This window comes from Neltuma alba, unplaced genomic scaffold (genome assembly GCF_004799145.2).
Source record: "Neltuma alba isolate B1F8T4 unplaced genomic scaffold, ASM479914v2 tig00011476_pilon, whole genome shotgun sequence".
NCBI classification, from domain to species: Eukaryota; Viridiplantae; Streptophyta; class Magnoliopsida; order Fabales; family Fabaceae; genus Neltuma; species Neltuma alba.
In genome coordinates, this window is record NW_021636145.1 from 39,111 (window position 1) to 60,616 (window position 21,506).

At 34.2% G+C, this 21,506-nt stretch overlaps 2 protein-coding genes across 3 annotated transcripts; both read left to right on the forward strand.

Annotated features, from left to right (window-relative positions):
- Positions 1–8,326: 8,326 nt before the first annotated feature.
- Positions 8,327–14,075, forward strand: LOC114713853 (uncharacterized). 2 transcript variants are annotated; one of them, XM_028898529.1, is made up of 7 exons: positions 8,327–8,525; positions 8,923–9,065; positions 9,338–9,378; positions 9,470–10,014; positions 12,229–12,318; positions 13,234–13,296; positions 13,712–14,075. In XM_028898529.1, the coding sequence occupies exons 1-7, from the start codon at positions 8,472–8,474 to the stop codon at positions 13,766–13,768; spliced, it is 993 nt and encodes a 330-aa protein (XP_028754362.1). In that variant the 5' UTR covers positions 8,327–8,471; the 3' UTR covers positions 13,769–14,075. The 2 variants fall into 2 exon arrangements, with proteins under 2 accessions (XP_028754362.1, XP_028754363.1); XM_028898530.1 differs by having other exon boundaries at positions 8,332–8,525; positions 9,338–9,375.
- Positions 14,076–17,093: 3,018 nt separating this feature from the next.
- On the forward strand, positions 17,094–18,030 carry LOC114713854 (zinc finger protein 5-like). Its single transcript, XM_028898531.1, has one exon. The coding sequence runs from the start codon at positions 17,140–17,142 to the stop codon at positions 17,884–17,886; it is 747 nt and encodes a 248-aa protein (XP_028754364.1). The 5' UTR covers positions 17,094–17,139; the 3' UTR covers positions 17,887–18,030.
- The last annotated feature ends 3,476 nt before the right edge of the window (positions 18,031–21,506 follow it).

Consider the following 21,506-nt stretch of genomic DNA (forward strand, 5'->3'; position numbering starts at 1 on the left):
AAGAGAACGTCAGTCCAAATTAAAGCCAAGTTGTTGACGTTGGGGTCAAACATAAAGCTATCAAATGTATGTTTTGTGGACGGTGAAAGATCTTCTGTGATGAGGGTTTATTTACATCATCTAAAGTTTTTACTGTCAAATTTTCTTTACGATGACTTTGTGTTTTTGAACGTCAAATTCTTGGAGAGTTCGGATAAAAAGCGGCATAGAATGAAAGTAAACATGGCGTCCACTTTTTCTTTTCTTTTCCTTTCCATTTGTTTTACTTAGGTTGTTCCTTTTTCTTCTTCCTTCTCGCATGTTTATACGGATTTTTTAATACAAATAATTTAGAGAATTTAGTCTCGTGTTTATTATTTATCTACATCACTCATCTTTAATTACCTTTAATTATGGCCACAACAAATTTTTACCTTTGAGTTTTCTCTCTCTCTTTTTGAGCAATAATACTAGATTAATGCACACTTTTTTCAATTAAATATGATTATACATATTAGATCCAGTAATTTTGATTTTTAGTTTGGTAAAACCCATATAGTTGTTTTTGCAGGGAATTTAGTCTTTAGTGTCCATACCTTCACTTGATTTTATAGTATGGTCTTTATATTAAAAAATTCTCATACCCAACTCCCCGTAATATTTACTATTATTTAAGTACAGTTTGATTAAGTAATTCCTTTATAATTTGAAAATATATGATAAATCTCTAACTATATGTTTAATTACAAAAACGCAGACCTGGCCAGCTGTGCTAATTGATTATAGGATTAGTAAAATAATACACGAAGCTCCTGAATTGTCTCAAGAGCGCTATACTTCTCCTGGGAAAAGCATGCACCAAGCTTCAACCAGAGGCTTTATAGTTTCCTCTGGTTTTCCAGACACACGAAATTAATAATTTTTCCTACAAATAGTACTAATCTCTCAAATCTTAACTACACATGTGAAGTTTTGCTCCTCTTCGCTAAAAAACTACTAATATCGTCCATTCTGCGCCTTTGTAATGATCAAACGTTCTTATTTGCTTTAATATATAGCTTAGTTACGTACCATTCTTTTTGCTTATAAAAGATTACATCTATTACTGTTGCCAATGCACTCAAAATATAAAATATACATAATAATCTGATCCTTACCAGCTAGTTACTGCATAAATGGTAATTCTGCTCATGCCTAAGTACCAACACGGAAGTAAATTTTTCAACAGGAACATTAGACTTTTGTTTACCACGGACTAGTGCTTTGTACTTTAATTTTCATCTCGATCGGCTGATTTCTCAGTTTATAACTGATAGGGCATATTGTTACTTTTACAGAAGAATGTACAGCCACCATCAATATGGGGGTTGATGACAAGAATTAATGGGGCATATATGACATTGATAAGCATTAAACTTTTGTTTTTATTGAATTAACATATATACTAAAGACAGGCAATGGCTTTATAAATTTCATCAAAGTAATGATGGTTGTAATGGCGTCATTCTCATAATCATTACCAGAGGTTTATTTTCTTCACCTTCCTTCCCACTTTCAACGCGTATATACCAATTCACCTTTGTCACCACATTGCCCTTTAGTTATAACTCTTATGGGTAATATCGGTCTCCCCACCAAGCAATCTATTCATGCATATGTTTAGTTTTACTCGCTTTAAACATTCGTGGAAATTAATTACTAACTACTACATCAGTTAATTATACATTCTTTTTGTTATTGTCAACTAAAATTGACAAATCTATCATAAGATAATCTGGTTATCGTGACATTATTCTATTATCATTGTTTCACAATGGAGATCTCCAAGATCAGATAGAATTGCAAATTATACAGATAGAGAACCAATGACTGACATTAATCTTATATGTAAATTCTCCACAAGAGACTAAGATGTATAAAGATATATACAAGTAACAGCTTGGAAAGAAATACAGACCAAAGGTGAATATATATATATATATATATATATATCCGATCCATTCACACGTATTCATAGGTTAAAACCTGAAAGGTAAATGCATATTTGGTAGTACTGAAATGTAACTCAAGAAAAAAATTAATTAAGTTAGAGACAAGATCAGGTTAGCTGGGATTTATAGGGATTGTGAAGTGTAGAAATTCATTATTGTGAATTGGTGGCGTAAAATTAGGGCAGCCGGTGGTTAGGGTTTTAACGGAGTCGCTTTCATGTCAAGGGAGACTTCCTCTTCTCTGCACTATATATATTTTACCTATACCATCAATTCTTTGCTAATCCTAATAATTAAATAAAGCAGCGGTGAAAGATTTTTAACTTAGATATTACGGTGCTAATCTTTTTGATTGCAACTTTCACAGAGACAAAAGGGCAACAGCTAATTTCCATTACAGTCAAAACTTTTAGTCTCTCTCTCTCTCTCGTACACCTTCTTTCTGACAGTCAAACTCAGCCTTCCAAAAAAGAGGTAGATCATCACAAGTGCAGGCGCCTTCATCCTCTGCTCTCACCAAAAGAATCTGCCATTCTGCAACTTCTCAGTGATGTGTGTGTGTGTGTGTGATATCATGGCTGACTTCATGCAACCCTACCCATGATATCCAGTTATATTTTTAAGCACCCTATCTTAAAACATTTAAATGAAAAAGATCTTAAAAATCACGATTATTTAAAAGAATGAAGTTAGTACCAAGTTTTGCACAAGATAATAAAACATTTTGTAAGCTTAAAAAATCACAATACTGCTTTGAAGTGTATTTTTAATATGACGATATCTTTTAAAAAACCTGGAATACATTATATAAGATTTAGGAGTATAACTTCGTTGATTTTTAGAAAAAATGTGATTTTAAATATTTTTTATGTTAAATTTATAAAAATTAATTTTAAAATTTTAGAAAAGTTGGTGGTAACTGGTAAGTTTCTCGTCATTTTACTTTTTTGTTTAAAAACTTTTGTTCTACGATTTGAGTCCTTAAATGTGGGTTTCTCCATAATTAGAACCATTTGAATGAAGAAGCGAAAGAAGAAAAAAAATAAAATAAAAGAAGACCCATCTCTCCAGTACTAGTGTTATGATAACCATCGCTTCTCTCTCTCTCTCCCAATTCTCAAACCCCAAAACACAAGGCGGAGCAATCATCATGTCTTCTTCCCTCTTCGTCTCATCATTATTCCGTCCTCACTTTCATCATCACCACCTCCCTCCAACCTCACAAAACCCATCATCTCTCTCTCAGACGACTAATCTCCCCGAAACAACAAACAGAATCAAGATCTTATCGTCGTCGGACAAGGGTTAGACCAGAGACCAAGAAGATGAAGAAGAAACCCTACATCAACCGGTGACCTTCTTCTTCTGCTTCTTCTTATGACGCTACTTTCTTCTCTCTCTCTCTCTTCTCGGGGAATTGAAGCCTTGTGGTCCGACGTACTACCTAGTACTCTTCGCTAGATCAACCAAATCTAGCTCTAGCTTATCTCTTATATGGTTTCTGTTTTTCTGATATTATTCTTCAAAGCTTCTTCTGTAGTTTCTGCTTCGGTTTGATTCTGCGTATTACGTGTGGTGCCATGTTTGTGAGCTTGCTGTTTTATCTTCATGATTTGATTTGATTTCTGATCTCTCTCGTGTGTAGTTAATGGCTGTAAATTTGATTGTATTGAAATGATTTTAATTAACTACAGTTTGAGACGACGTAGAGATCTGGATTTGTCTTCCCATGTGTATGTACGATGATACATGTTATTCTTAAGGTAGCAGTTGGAATGTTTCTGAATCTACTATGTTAATTTGTGTACTGTAGACTTTAATGGTTATCATCATGATGACCTCGATTGTTTCTCCTTTGATTCCTTTCTTCAAGTAGGTTTTCTTTTTACTATTATCTTTATTTCTTCTTATAGGATGTTGAACTGTCTTTATTACATATGTATGGTCCTAGCATGCAGGTGGTCTGATTTACATGTTTCATCCGTTCTCTTCTTCTTCTGCTGATCTCTGGAATAACCTAAAAATAGATAGCGCCCTAGAAAGATACCATGAGAGTTATATTATTAGTCAATTCTCTGGCCAAATCTTAGCCCTGAAGGATTTTTCTGGTAGTTTAATTTTTCCATTTCAGTTTGATTATCGGATGATGAGTTTAAATTCACATGACGACAGCAAGCTATATCCCTTTGATCGATATTTCCTCTATATTCAAAAGAGAAATGACATATATCTTCCAGCGCAAATTATAAGTTTGAGCTGCGTATAATTGTTATAGCCAGCTATAGGTGATGTATAGGTTTGAGATCTCACCTTACTTCTATTCATATTACATTATGCATAGTGGACGGTAAAAAATCATTTAGGCTACTCGTATACTCACACGCAAACACGCATAAAGATATATAAATTATTAGAAATATTTTTTAAACCTCAATTTCGATTTTATTTATTCTGTTAAAGGTTATAACACATTTAATTTGCTCTGTCGAGAAACATATTCAATATATGACAAATTAAATACAAGGATATTTTGAGCCAATTTCACGTGGAAGGTCATTAATGTAAGGCACCTTTTAATTTGGAATAATATGCTGGGTCACATGATTTAGATATCTCCGAAAATTTAAACGATAAAAAATCATCAACGTACTCAAGAGAACACAATTAAGTTGACAAAGAAATATCAACGGAGAAGAATTTGAGAGGTACGCCGAGCGTTAAAACATGGTGTTTGAAATTGATCATTTTGTTTGTGTTTGTGTGTGTTTTTAGATTCTGTTTACATTTTAGGTCAACATTAACACTTTACTTTTGTCCTTCCAAATCGCAATATATATAGCTGTTGAGCACCCACAGTGATCTCCATTATAATTAGTTGTCATGTGTTGTACTTGTCCTCCCTCTTATGTTTATGATTTTTTTTTCACCAAGAATGAAAGTTCGTTTTCAATACTAACAAGAGTTGATCTAATCAGTAAAAAGTTGTTACCAAAAAAAAAAATAGTGAAAAGTCAATTAATAACTTACAAGGTTGTAAGTTCCAATTCCCCTGCCAATATGAGGATCATGTTGGTGGGTAATCTATAAGTATTTTTTAATGTTTTTTGAGCCTGGAGACCTACCTTGACTTTAGTGAGTCTTGGGATTCAACTTACCTACGGTTTTTTATCTCAAAAAAAAAAAGTTCGTTCTCATCAGTATTTTTGTGGGACTTGACAAGAATCTATTTCTTTGTGTGTATCCCATTCGATTAGCTACATAACCAATTAATTAATCCGCTGGACGTTTGTGATTAGTTACATTAACTAGGTCTCTGATTTTTAATTTTACCTGCATACACTATAATAAGCGATTCAAATTATTTTATGATCTTCTGTAAAATTCATAATAAATCACGTCACATTATTATTCATACACGTAAATTCTTCAGAGTTCATATATAATGCATGGGTGCCACTTAATTAACCGTAATTAAGCATTAATTACTTCATGCTTGAAAATCATTATTAGATGTTGAATGAAAGAATAATGTGTAAATATGCATCTATGATCTATCTATTGTTTTCTTTAATCTCTCCTATGAGGGAATAATGATGATGATAGTGAACCTGGAAGTATTATATGGATTTGCTGGGAATTCTTCTTAGTTGCTATCCAAAATATTTGTGCCCTCTACATTTTGAAGTCCCTTCCATTTATATATATCTCAATTTAAAATATGATTTATGGTCGTCAAATCAATAATTGTTCAGGTTGATGATTTCTTTGGATTTAATTTGTAATGCAAATAAAATGGGAAAGATTGATCATTTAAATTAAATCATGTGACTCTACATTAGTTTTGAAATGTTGTCGGGCGGTGAGAGAATGATTCGAAGAAATAAAAATATAATGAATCCAACACACACACACACACACAAATCTCAATTCTCGTTTTGACAATATTGCACATGTCCGTGCATAATTTACTGTGAAGAATTTAATTTAGAGTGGTTTATAATTAGCATTAGGTAAACAGTGGGAACGGTTAAATGAGTGAGGGAACATAATCATTAAAATATTCCCACAGCTGGAGGGCGCTCTCTTTCCTTCGCACCTTCCTTTGATTCTGTATATTAATCCACATGCAATGCATTTAAAGCCCCGTTTGGTTTGCTGAAAACGTTTTAGTAGAAATAAAAATGAAAACGGAAAATAAATTAGGTTTAAAATGAAAATAATTTTTACTCCAGAAAAATGAAAATGATGGATAAAATTTTTACGTGTGTTGATTTAACTTATCTTAAATATAAAAAGACAAAAGTAGCAAACTACATTTTAAAAGACAACTACTCAGAAAAATACATATATCTGCACACACATCATTACAACTACCGGAATAATTAAAGTCCACATCAGTCCGGCATCATCTCCGGCAAACACCAAGAAAGCATGGCACACATTGCAAGCAAATATCACAAGCACATCACAAAATATCAAGGAACAAAAAACCGGACCGGACACTAAACCGGTTGAGGTAGTGGTTCAAGGGTTAATGGGTCAGACCGGGGTCAACTCGGGATCAAACCGGTCATATTAAAATAATTTAATTCAATTAAAAATGACAAAATATAACAATAATAATAATTACTAATAACAAAATATAAAGAAATACAATAAGAATTTGATTGTAATAATAATAAAGTACAACAATATTGAGAATTTTGATCTTTATAATTTTTTCAATAACTAAAATTAATAGTTATTGATGCCAAACTCATCATCAAAATTCATTTAAATCTATAATAATTGAGATATTAGGAGTTAAATGAGAAAAAATAGGATAAATATCAATATATTTATTTAAACCGGTTCACACCGGTTTGACCGGTTCAATCCAGTTTGAACCGGTCCCCGGTTTAGCTTATGAACCGGACCGGACCACTGACCGGTTCACCAGTTTACCGGTTGAACCGGCCGGTCCGGTCCGGTTTTTTTTACACTGCAAAATATAATGACCCCAACTCTCCTCAGAAAAATACATATACCCATGATTGATTTTAAAACCTTCATCTGAGACTTCAATTCAAATATGATAGAACATTATAGTCTTTCTGGCATACTAGTGAGAGGCCTATTCATGCATTCATACTTCAATACTATAATCTTTCTCAAAGTCAAAAGTTTGATGGCTCCTTCCTACCTCTTATTCCATTTGCGCATTTTCTTAAATCTAATGTTGTTGAAAAAAATTACACGTCGAAATATTGTGTTCGAATTAACTTTATAAAAGTACGTTTAAATTTTTTTTTTCCAAATTGAAGTTGAGGTAAAAGTTCATTAACGTAATGTGATTTATAGTAAGTTAAATTTTATTAAAAAAATAGTTCAATCTAAATATAGTTAGATGATATATCAAAACATGAGTTTCACAAAGTTTAAATATAAGCAAAGTTAAAAGTCACAAAACAACTTAAAGCTATTTCTCAGCTACAAGTCACTTGCCCAAAAAGCAATTACAAACATACTATCTCTAGTTTTTAATATAAAAACTAGTTGAATAATTTGAGATGATTAAAAAAATTAGTCAAGTTACTTATTTGTAATAAATATGTATTTTTTTCTAAAATATTTTTGCTAATTAAGTGTATTGGTTAGAACTATCATTTTTATAAAAAATACTTTAAAAAAATAGATAAATATGAGAGATAAATTTAATTCTGGTTTTGTATTTAAAAATAAAATAAAAATAAAATAAGTTATTATATTAAAAATTGGAGATAGTATTTTAGAGGGTTTGGCGCCGGATGCCCTTAATGTTTGGGCTCAATCTCTTTTGTTGACAATTGGACCCACAATATTTTGTCGGAAGGGGTAGCCCAAAATATCGGCCTACATATGTATGGTTAAGATAAATCTTTGGGGAACTTCTTAGGCCTGGCTGGGTTCAAAAGCTAGCCCATATGTTTTATTTTATGGGCCTCAACTTCAGGCCCATCATTAGAAATCCCAGAACAAAGGAACACAGCAGAAGTGGCCTGACCCACATATTCTGATAAAGAATCAAAATTTGTTTGTTTCTTTTCTGTCTTCTCCCATTTCTTACCAGTTACGTTCCCGACCTGTACTCACGGCGTTCCTAACGTGTGCTAATCGGACGGCCACTGTTTTCCCGGCGTGCACTGTGGCAATCTCTCTTCATTCCTGGACATTATCACCTCTTCCTTGTTCTACTGTCCTCTCCGCTTCCGTTCAAAGCTGACTACAGCGCGACAACCCTTTCTCCTCTCCGGCCGCAAACCCTCTATTTGAGCCTCCCTAGTCCTGGCATAATTATATTTTGGAAAAGGCTCTTTCTTTCTTCGAGCTACTCTCGCTCTTTGAGCTTCCAGTTTCAGCATGGGATTAGGGCATCCCTCTTTGCTTCTCGATCCATTGTATTGATGCATCTCGCACGAGTTGGTACATTTGTCTTTGGAGATTTCTTTTCAAAGTTCATTATTTAGGGTGTTGTTCATCGATATGGCTGATAGTTCGAGGGGTCGAGTTACCATTACTCTTGGGCACAGTGGTCAGGTACTTTTTTATGGCTTCTAATGTTGGATATCTATTTCAAATCTTTTAATTTTTTTCTGCTTTATATTATTGAAGTTCTCATTGTAACTTTTGCTGCTTTGAATTTTTACGAACTCCATGAATTTGAATTGGTTTATCCGTGAATGCTTGGTTAAATGATGGCGGGTGATTTTCATTGAAGTCTTTTGATTTCTATTCTGTTTTTTTTTTTTTTTTTGTCAAAAGAAATGGCTTTCCCTCTTTGACACCCATTTTTTCTTGGTCAAATTCTATGCGTGGAGAATATAGAAAAGAATTTAAACTTTTCACTTTTACTCTCTCTACTTGTAAGTTTCGTTCTCGATCATGAGGGTTTAACCGACTTTATTTGAATGAGCTATTATGCATTTGAGTATAGGTTGTCAAGAGGGACCAATCTACGGCGGATGTTCCCTTCCCTTCCTATGCTGCAGTTGGCACTAAGCGGTCTGTGAGAGATAGACTTGGAAATGATACCGAGAGTTCATTGTGGAATGGGAATGATCTCAGCAACTATAAAAGGTGTGTTGCTATTCCTTTAGCCCCTGTTGCTGGTCATGTAGTTCTTAGCATAGTATACAAAGTAGGCACTATTCTTGCAGAGATTCTCTATTTTGTTCAGAAACTTCACCCTGAAAAATGCGTGAATAGTGTATTTAAATTGTGAAATAAATGGTATATTGGACCCTCTACTTGTCAGTTATGTTAGTGGAATAGGCTGCTGCTGCCTGTGCGAGTGTGTCATTACAATATGAAAAATAATTTGCTTACATCAAAGATTTTGTTCACTGCAGACAGCGAGGAGATATAAGCTCGCAAAATGGGTTCAATGGTAGTAAGCTCCCTCTACAGTGAATTTTTATTTTGATCAATCTCCGTGCTGCTCAACTTCTATAGCCTTAATCACATCATCATCAATTTATCAGATGGGCGGATTGGCAAAGATGACCTTCGATTGAAGCTTATGCGAAAAAGTGCATCTAGATTGGCTGAGAGTAATGGTGGTAAGAGGCACATGGACCTTCGTGAAAAATTGTCAAGGGTAGCTCCATCTGCAGCAGCCAATAGTAGTTCAAAGCAGAACTTGTCTGAACCAAGGGAAACAAGTATGTTGGGACGAATCCCTTCTGCTAGAAGTTCTGGTGATTTAGCACGTATGGAATCAGTGCGAAGTTCGTATTCACCGTGGACATTGGATCATATCAGAAGAAGATCACCCGAAGGGCTTCCAAGCACTTCCAGGGGAATTTCCCCTCAAAGAAAAATGGAAGACCTGCAGAGAAGGCCTTCGAACAGGACTTATGATAGTATCAGGTCAGCTCCATGTAGGGATGTTGAGGCTTCAAGACCTCCTAGCACTGCACCTTCATCTTTTGTGGCCCACTCCACAGCATCCACTTTACCTCTAGTAACTGCTAAGCCTGTAGCACCTCATCAAGGGCAACTGCCCCCACCACGGACCCCCTTTGTGGTAAATTCTACTTATTTTTTAACTTTCCAAATTGCTTTTCTCTGATGCTGGTTTTCTATGTTAATGGAGAAACTTTTTCCATGATAATCTGTTTATCTAGAGTTCCTTGTTTCATGTGTTGTGGTCCAAGGCTGTCTCCTCCTCCTCGTTTTTCCTTTTTTTAAAAATTTTTTTATATTGTAATAAAAAAGAAAAATTTCTTTGTTTATGAAACCTTAAAGAAGCAATTGAATTTGATAGTAATCTTTTAAAGTGAGGATGATGACTACTTATCCCATGACATATGAATTAGGGTTGGATTTATGGCTTTCACAATCCCTGCAGTAATCTCTCTCTCTCTCTCTCTGTGGGTCGGGGGGGGGGGGAATGAAAGGGTTACCCCATAAAATATCCTGAAAGTAACTGTAATGTTTTAATTTTAAAATTAAATTACTCAAAGTAGGCTTTTAGGCCTGAACATGAATTGTTGTCTGCAAGGTGCCTTGGGCAAGCACCTGGCTGAAGACACCTCGCCTCAACCTGCAAGAGGTGTTGTTGAAAATGAGACGCCTTAGTGAAATTAAGAATGAGAATTCCATCTCTTCCACATTGGGAACTAAATCGGGAGGGTCAGTACATTTTGAATCTCCTTGCCCATTGTAATTTTTCTTAGAAGCTCTATGTCTGGTTAAAATATTTTCCAGTAGACTGGTCACATGTGAGCTCATAAGGGACTGATTGGGGATGTAGAATTTGTCCATTTGAGTTACTTTGGCCATGATTTGAAAGGTATAAACAAATTGGGCTTGTAATGGTTTGCGAAACTTACTAAGCTCCCCCTTGTGCTTTGCCTTATAATTCAGTTATGGATGGTCTCATGGCCATAAGTTGTGGGTACACTGACTGCTTATTTTTAAACATCTGATTTAAGAAGTAATAATTGCTTCAATTGTAAATTTGTAAGCCTGCAATTTAAAGGTTGTCATTCTCCAAAGTTTGTTTTCATTGTTACTATTTAGAACTAGCAAGCATGCTTTTTGATGAACAAATTCTGAATGGGGTGGTGGTAATTGTGTGCACTTCAAGCAGAAATGACAGGCAAACAATTCCTGTTGCGTTGATTTATTGCTACTTGCTAGAACGTTGGTTTGGTTGTATTGATATTCCAAGTGAGAATAGTTCTGTAATTGTAACTTTGACCTCTTTGAAACTGAGGAATATTTTGTCTTGAAGACAAGTTCATATTATTTTTATGTAGCTTCATTTTTACTGCACCAGATGCTACTTTTCCGCTCTTTGCTGTAGAAGTACTGGATTTTTGTAACAGTAGAATTACCCGGCTTATCTATGTGTTGAAAGTTGGCTTTCCTCCTTTTATGTCCTTTTCATTAATATTAACAATTACAATAAAACCACAATTAGTGTGCGGTGGATGTGGGTAAAGGTTAAGGGTTCAATCCCTTCTAATGCAACCTCCCCCCCCCCCCCCCAAAAAAAAAAAAAAGAGTCATGCTTGAAGTTACTTGGAATGGAGGAGTAAAATGTGACATAAAAGGAAATTGAACCTGATTTGTGTATATAAAGGGGGGAAAACAAAAGGGAAGAAAACAAAAGTTTTTATCTGGGATCTGTCCCTCCAAGTTACTATCCTCACAGGAACTCTGGAATGCTAGTAGATATTAAAGAATTTTATAACATTCAATTATTTATCATGTTTATCATGCCCTCTACTCGTTATTTTTTATGCCAAGAGTTTATTGAGTATGCAAGCCAAGCAAGTGTTGTGACTTGTGAGATGGTAGTTGACTCATTGGCATTTTATAGTGAATACCGAAGGCATAAGTAATGGAAAAGCTTGATATTGATTTGTAAAGCAGCTAGTGACCTTATAGAGAGAAAGTCTGCATGAAGTGTATGCTGGAGGCAGAGTCTTAGTTGTTTCTAAAATAACCTAGTTATTGGTCAACGATGAAGTAAACATTGTTCATTTGTGTACTGCTGACTGCTCTATTATCTTCCTTCTTCAACAATGCATGGACACCATATGGAGAAGTAATCCAGTATCAGGAGGGCAAAATTCTGATCTGTTGGAAGTTCCATTGACATCACTGCTATAGTTATCATTAGTCTGTGTTACATGATCCCATGCATTTGTGTCCCATCAAAAGTGGTTTTTGCTTCTTTAAGCAGAGCAAGCTTAGTGTTTCATTGACATGTCAATTGGCGATTATGTAGGGCAATGAACAGCAGACGCCCCAAACTGTTGATGGTCTGTTGCATGCATTGGGACTGGGAAAATATGCCATTCTTTTCAAAGCTGAGGAAGTACGTAGCTCATTTATTTATTTAATGACTTTATTTTCAACCTTATCTAATGTTGAGTTATGCTTTGTTCAATGAAATGTCAAAGTTATCCAGCAATTCGCTGGTGAAGGATTCATCATGTGACTAGGAGAATCTTTTATTTGAATGAACACTTTGACTATTCAATCGTCTGTAATAGAACTAACATTGAGCATGGTTTTTGCTTCATGATTTTTTTCTTCCTTGTTGCTTTATATGGCTAACTTTTTTCCCATGTAATTTTCAGTGGATTGAGCTATTGTTAACTGTTTATAAATTTGGGGATGAGCAACTAGAGTTAACATTTTCCAGAAGACATGACTGAGAACTCTGGTTCTTTGAATTTTTTCCATACTTCCATATTTCAGCCAAAGGCTGGCTCCACAACTCAAAGCACCTAAAACTAACATGGTGTCGTCTTTATTCATTGGTTTTGTTCCATTTGCTTGCTTTATTCATTAGTGTTTATTCCCTAATATAGGGTTTATAAGTAGATTAGAAATTTTGGGGGGGGGGGGTCCTCATCTTTGATGAGTTCACACAGACATTCTTGCATTTTGTAATCACTTAGAAGGGGTTTCATTTCAATCCATCTAATGGGGATAGGAATTCCAGAAATTTTAGCCCTTCAATAGTGGTTCGTGAAGCCAGGGCCCAAAAAAATTAGTAATAATGGTTTGGGAAGCATTCTATCTTCCGAGGATCCTGTTCTTGGCTTAAGGTATATCTCCTACTATGATGCCTGAATTTTCAGCTGAATTTGATCTTTGCAGTCCATGTCAAGCAGTTGGCAAATTGTATTGTTACTTACTGTAATGATTATATTATTAGAAAAGGTATAATTATGATTATAATTATCATAGTTATAATTGTATAATTTGATCATTTGTCATGCAGGTGGATATGACTGCGTTAAAGCAGATGGGAGAAAATGACCTTAAAGAGCTTGGGATTCCCATGGTAATATACCTTTCTTCTTTTAATTATTACTCTTATAAATTACAAAATGGGTCTTATATTTAGGACTGGAGCGGTATTATTTTTTTTTCATTTATGCTTTGTGCTTTGTTATGTTACAAGCGTTGGAATTTCAATTGAATATTCAACCATATATGAAGGAGGACATGAAGCTTGGACTGAGCATCACTTTTGACTCTGAGCCACGTATGCATATTGAATGTCATTTTTTCGGCTATGCTAAATGTTGCCTTGTTCATGCATCATGAACTGTATGATGGTTGTTACGTTCTCTGCTTCTTATTTGTTTGCAACAAGAAGGGCAAGGTTGCGAACAGGATGTGCTCATTTTATATGCTGAAGAGCTTATGCTGAGTTGGTTCATAGATTTATTTGTGTTCAATTGTTTGAGTTACAGGGTCCGAGGAAAAAAATTCTGCTCGCTCTCTTGCCACGTGCCAAGCGCCAACCGTGACATCTATCCTGCATGATGTTTGATGTGGAGGCTGATGCATGTCAGGATCACCAGGTTTTTTCGGGTGACGAACCCACATTTCCGAGAATCTCCACTTGAGAATTGCAGCCTTAACCTCTTACGGGGTTGAGTTCCAGTGGATCCACTTCCTCATTTTTTTGCATTCAAGAACGCTATCATTTAGGTTTCAATTAGCAATATTTGTGTGTAAAGTATTCCCTTGTTTTTCTCTGAGAAGAATAGGAAATGGATTTGTCTAAAATGTCCTGAACAGAAGTTGACAATTCTGTAACTCTGAAGATAGTGCTTTGCATCAGCAAAATTTTGTTATGTCAGCAAAATACGTTGGATATTTTCACCCCCCCTTTTTCTGTTGCGAGTGTCCATTGTAAGCATCTTTATTTTCCTCAAAATTGGTAGGCGATTCGCAGTCCTTGAAGATATCGCATTTGTTGAAGGAAATTGATTTCCCAATTTATACCAAGTTAGGGCAATATTTTTCCAAAGTGGTGTGAACGTCTATACCGCTTTGTCGCAAAGCACTAATGGTATCAAATACTTTCGTCTTTTCTTTTCGGTTTTTACTTTTTCCTGCCACTTGGCAATACGTGACAGAAAGCCCTCTCTTCATGGTACTTAATTAGCATCGTCAAATCCCCATATACTGAGTTCTTGCCATCATAATGAGATAGAAAAAGAACTTTTGACAATTTAATATGCCAGTCTTGTACGCATCCGATGTAATTGTGTCACCTTTCCATCCTGTGATTTCTATCAGGGATCACTTTAAAAAAAACATAAAAAAGATTATTCTCTCTGTCTCTCTTCACTTCTATTAAATAAATTATGCCGTTATTTGACATTTAAACAAGACACAGTGGAGGAACGTTTGCAGGCCTCGCATATCTCTAGACTATAAAATTCATATTATAATCATTTCTAACCAGCGATCAAATTTCTCTCTTTTTCTTTAATCCCTTGAGTAGAATCCGAGAAAATCAAAAGGTAACTCATCCAAGTAAAGAATTTAACCCGGTTATTTCTATTGCGTAATTTCAAGCAAAGGCTATCCAGATAACCAAGTCTCAAAGTGCTCAATCATTAAAGAAATATGCATAGTCAACGACGTGTTTGAATTCCCTTGCCAGTCTACGTGGATCAGCTCTAAATTTGTTCTTTCTTCAACGCTGCCTTGAACAGTCTCTCAGGCCCACAAACCAATAGAGTCTCTCTTTTTCAACTTTAATTGAGAATCAACAGATTCTCTCATCAATACACTTCTCTTTAGCAGCAGTGCTTTTTAAGTCAGTTTCAAGTAAAATTATAATGGAATCTGGTGGTTAGGAAGTACCTTCTTCCGCGCTTCATGGCTAAGCTTTCATTCCACAATGATCCTGACATCATCTTTAGCATCCCCCTCCGATTCAAACTCTAATCTCTGATCATCAAAATAAACATACATATAAATATATAAAAGACGTATTTTTAATAAATTTTTTTTTATATATTTTCACAAATGGGATTGTTCTAAGAAAATTGATACTAAATAGTGGGGAACCTATCCTGACAAGGCATTAAAAAGACGGGTGAAATTTCCAAGTGAGAACCTAACTCTAGAAACAAATAAAGTGCTCTTGATACATCAGTATTTGGTATAAGCAGACATTTCAAATCAACGTGTTCCTTCTCCGAAAGAACAATATTTGCTGCTATGATGTTTAATGGAGGTTTTTTTCAAACCGTAGTCAGTTTTGGCATTCTGTGAGCTCTCATAGGATAATTAAAAAACCTACTTCGAATTTGTCCAGAAGAGAAGCCATAAGATAGTGGTGGGATCAACTGCACCTGATGAGAGAAGTAGGGACCACTGTCTGATACTCCAAAATACAACGTGTAATGCAATAGAATTAACCATCAATCAATCAGCCAACCCACCCACTTGGATTGATTAGCCAATAGCCACCATAACCCAATCACTTCCATGAAGCTCCCTTTTTATTCTACATGTTGGGATGGTGATATGCTTGATTACACCATTCCTACTTGGAATTTTCCCTCCTAAAGCAAGAAAAAGCAAATTGAATAAACTTCAGGTAACGAAAAAAGGAGAGGGAATTGACGAGCATGAAATATTTATTGGGGGTAGAAGTCCAGCAAGGGAAGATATAGGAAGAGACAATGGAATAAAACACAATCTCATGGCTTTCTAAATTGTCCCAAAAGCAACAAAAGTGTGGGGTCCAACTAGAAGAAACAACTGTCCAACGCTAATCCGCTGTTTATTTTTTCTAGGATTATCATAGAATAAAGATTACTTGATGGCCTAATTCACCTGGAAACATATGCTACAAAAGTATAAGATGTAGGCTTGGTTTCCTCTGTGAAGATATGCCCAGATCTTATGGGCGACCTTTTATTAGTATATATGCTGACATCATAACCCCACTTCTTATATTCCTTCATTTAGCAACTACCACTTCATTGCCATTATCGCATTAATAAAACATGGTCAACTTAAACAGATTAGGATGATTTTTTTAATCATTTGTAAATGTGGGTGGTGGGACAATTACTGAGAAGCTTCAACCAATGCTGAGTAATCTCATTTGCTACAGCCTAAAGATACTTAGAGAATTTTAATTATTTACTTCAATTGAAAGAGCTGCAGTTGATGAGACTAGGCAGCATTGGCATCCATAAACAATAATATTAATGATGTTATGAAGAGCTTAGGTAGAGGGCGATGCAAGAATCCACTAAAGGACAATACAGGAATCCACTAAGTCATTGGTTGGTCAGTTAAAATAATGCTAGATATGCATTTTAATACAGAAGCAGATATGTTGTTAATTAATTAAGTTATAGGACCCTGCCTTCTGGATGATTACATCCTATCTTTCTTTGACTTTTGCAGCTACAGTTAGTTTTGTAACATTAATCATGTCTTAAGCATGGAATATTTATCTTTCTAGTAAGAAATAAAAAAAGCCAAGTGGTCCTATAATTACATGTTAATATATTATAAAGTGCTTTTAGACCATCTAATTTCATCTTTAAAAATCACACTGAATCCACCCTGATTGAGAAGTTTGAGGTGTATCTACTACAATATGAAAGTTTTAAATTAACCAAACATTGCATGAGAGACGGCTTTTCCCTTATCTGACTTTTCTTTCAAATCTTTTTTTCTATTGACCCTTTCGGTTTCCCTTCCCCCAGTACTGTATGTCTGTATTATTAAACAACTACTTGTAATTTAATAGATGCAATGCATGTTAACCTAGAACCTTTAGGGCATCTATAAAAGGGAGAGAAGCCAGACAATATTGTGTGCATTTCTACCTTGATAGATCTCAGTTTGCCGGAGAAAGATGGAAAAAGAACATGGCTGTGATATTTCTCCTTCATGGGATAATGGAGAAAATGGTCATTCTTCCATGGAGAAGAGGCTAAGGTTATTTGGGTTTGAGCTGAACCCATATCAGATCAACGAGGGCTGTGTCAAAGACTCCGTGGAAGGGGACGAAAGTGTGAACTCTTCAAACTCATTTTCATCAGGTGGGGAGAAAACTGAACAGCAGGAGAAGAGTTCATCTGCAACAAGAGACAACACATCAGATCATGAGAGGAAGTTCGAATGCCAATATTGTTTCAAAGAATTTGCAAACTCACAAGCATTAGGAGGCCACCAAAATGCTCACAAGAAAGAGAGAATGAAGAAGAAGAGGTTGCAGCTTCAAGCCAGGAGGGCTAGCTTAAGCTACTACCTTCAGCCTTTTCAAAACAACCCTGGTTTTTCCTTCGACAGCTCTAATACGCCTTGGTTCTATGACCCCTCCTCTTATAACTCTGAGTTTTCTTTGTTTGAAGAACCTCAGATTAGCTTCAAAACCAAGGATCAAGATGCCATTAATGTTCTTAATGGTTTTGATCAGAAATCAAGTTGTAACTCTCATCCGTCCCTTTCCCTTCCTTCTCAGCAAGAGACTTGTATGTTCACTCTATCTCATACAGATAATAGGCCTTTCATCTTCCCTGCAGCTTCAAACCAGAGCCATAGTAACAAGGGTTTGGATCTTCAACTAGGCCTCACTTTGCAGTCAAATACGCATATTTAGTTTAGGACACATAGGAAACGAAGAAAAAAGCAACATAGAGAAAATCACAATTCATTATAGCTGGTTGGCCCTCACAGAGGCAATTCATCAGTCGCCTTGTGTAAAATTCATGTGTTGTTATAGATTAATAGCATATTGCCCGAACTGGTTACTTTTGCAGCAGATAATATCTCTATCAGAGTTGCCTCTTTCATTCTTTATTTACCTAATCTTTCTGTATGTTAAATACTTGAATGCAAAATTACTTTTCGAGCAAATCACTCATAGAGAGCAGAGGGAGAACAGGAACGTTGAGATTAATTAAAGAACACGTATCTTGTTAAATGGGCTTGACTATTCACATGTCAATGGTTCAAAACTCACCTGTCTGGATGGAAAAATATGGGTAGTGACCCTAGAAGAAGAAGAAGAAGACCACTGCCTTACTTCCAAGTTGGGAAAAAAAAAAAAAATCTTTTGGAACTTAAGGACGCCTTCTGAACAACTTGGGGAAATCAGAATCACAAATAATGTAGGGTAATATGTTCTAACCGTGATAATTTGGCCGAGAACATATTACCGATTATCTTTGTTATGCGTATATTAAGTTACTAAAGGTAAATTGTATGCCTTGAAACGTAAGAACTGGAATCATCACTTTTTGTTAAAAAGCATATAAAGTGAAATCCTTAATCTCATTTTCCTATTCCCTTTGACTTGCTGTTTAATATAGGCTTCATTTGAAAAAAGAACTAATTTTTCCCTGTAGTGCACATCATATATTATTTAACTCACCAATCTTCATCTAACTTATATTGCATCTTTGTTTTACCTGATACTCTCTATTGTCATAAATATATCATCTTTTTAATTAATTAGTTGAATTTAAAAGAACATGGTTAACATGGTTATTTATAACTAATATGTTGAGATTTCATGACATTTTTTTTAAAAAAATAACCCTGATGATTTAATATTCAAATTTAATGTGTAGAGATAATAAGAATTCTCCAAAAATAAGGATATTAAAGAAAAAAATTAATATGTGATACAAGAGAAAATTAGAAGCCAAAATTTTTAATCGAATCTAATTCTTAAAACTGGACAAAATATTATATTTTATCTCTCTTGTCCGAATATTTTTATTACTTTCTCCTTCTAACCATTCATCATCATTCAATAAAATTTCCCCAGAAAGATCTCGTCTTAATGTTATTGTAGGGGGAAAAAATTAGCAGTCACAATTTAATAAGTACGGTTTTGATGTGTAAGGGTGTTCTCACTATTTTTTTTTTGTATAAAAAAATCACAATTGAGGTCACATACGCAAATAGATTGTTATCCACTTGATTCTGTCACAATTCAAAATTAACATTTACTTCTGTCGTATCTCTCGTATCAATGTCATTAAAATTAAAAAGGTTTTTTTGGTTATTTAAAAATAAAATTTTAAATCAATTTTAACAGGAAGAAAGATCAGGCGTCATCTTTTTTTATAAAAAAAATATTTGAGTTATCACCTAATTATTAATTAAAGAGACTCCATGCACGTTCCACTACAAGAAGGCAAAATGCTTCATCCAAATCATAATAGTCATCGTAGGACTAACCAAACATTTTAAGCAACTCTCATAGATTTAATCTAGTTTACTAACTATTAAAAAAATTGTCGGCATTCCGATTTCCTTAATTAAATCAAAGTCCAAGGCACCGTATTATTTAAATCAGAGCAAATTACGAGTATTATCCTTGAATTTCATTGAAATTATAAAGACTTCTTGTAAAAATGAAAAGTAAATTGCGTAATTTTATCAGGAGTTGTTTATTTAATTTTTTTTTTTTTTTAAATAACAAGCCTATCTACAGTGGGGGGGGGGGGAAGGAAGAAGAAGCCTATCTTTCCCTGTTTTTTCCGGCTGACTAAGGAACAAGCCTATCTAATTCATTCTGTCTTTACTCTTTAGGATGTTCGGTTAGGTTTTGAAAAAAAAAAATTGGAAAAAAAAAACGCAAACGATGTTTATGTAAGTTTATCAAATTTAAGAAAATATGTACTCCTCCGGTCCTTATTATAAGACCCAATTTGACTTTTTATTTGGTCCTAATTATAAGACCCAATCCATTTTCTCTTTTATATTTATGTATTTTTTTCCAAGATAATCCTTCTAATAATGATAGTTTTAGCCAGTATAATTAGCAAGGATATTTTAGGAATAACAACACTTATTTATTATAAATAACCAACTTAACTTACTTCCTTAATCTCCTCAAATAAGTCAATTAGGTCTTATAATTAGGACGGAGGAGTACTTATTGATTCAAAAATAAAAAGGAAGCTCATAAAATTTTAATAAAATCAGGGACAAGACTTGGTAATTTACTCATCAATTTATTTAATTATGAGAACATATCACAATCGCATGCACGTTTTAATATTGGGCAAAACACATGCGACAAAATAAAGCAATCATATAATTATATTTTCTATTCTTTAATTTTTTAGGTGACCAGCCGCCTTGGGAAGTGCTTAAAAGGGTTTTTCTCATTTGCGTTTTGATGATTTGTAGTTTATTTATTTGTACACATATTTATAAAGTTAAGATAAAGGCTGGAAGATTGAAAGTCAACTATTCGTGGTGGTGGTTGAACTTTGATTTGAATAAATAAGAGTGTTAATTATAAGTTTTAAAAACTAATCTGACCGTAAAAGATGACAACACAATCAAGTCCTCTTAATCATATTGTTTCCTTACAATTTTTTAATTTTATTTTATCTTACTTGTTTTTAGTAACTTATTATATGCATTTTTTAAATAATTGTTTCGCCTGCTGTGGAAGAACAAACATTAAAAATATGAGTATTTAGTTAAAGTGTTGAACAGATGGAATTTCAAGAAGAAAGGAACTCAAATTGACTATGAATATATTAGCTCTCATCCTTAATATAACATTCAGTTCATCAATTTGACAAGATTAAAAAAGTTAAATAAATTACTCATGTATAACATGTATTATATGATCTCTCTCAGAATACTTTATGTATCGTTAGATTATTAATTTATAAATTAAAAAATAATAAATATAAATACTTTACAATAATTTATTTAGATTTTTTAATATTTCCAAATTAATGAATAGGATCTTAGATTATGAACTAATAAAGTTAAAGTAAGGAATACATTTTTTTCTTCTGAATTTGGATCCTCTCTATTAAATGTATTTCATTTTTGTTTTCTGTTTTAATTTATGACGGGGATCAATTTTAATAGCCTATAGCCCAAGACCAATCCCAAACATTTGAATTTGTCATAAATCAATTAACTGTCACAATTAATGATAGATTTTTGCCCCTTCTTTTTATAGCATTTCAAATCCTATACGCATCAAATTTCATCACCTCAACACCATTTTAGCAAATATTTAGGAATTGATCTAGGCCATCAAATTGATCTAATGATTAGGAATTTATAAGAGAAAATATGTATTTGTTATTCATTTTTTTCAATCAAATTAAAGCCTGTAAGTTAAAACCCAGCAATATGAGTCATAAAATATAATTAAATAGCTCGGAATGTCTACTTACGCATGCATATTCGAGTACCTATATCTGTTGGTAACTCATCTAAAAACTTATTAGTTAT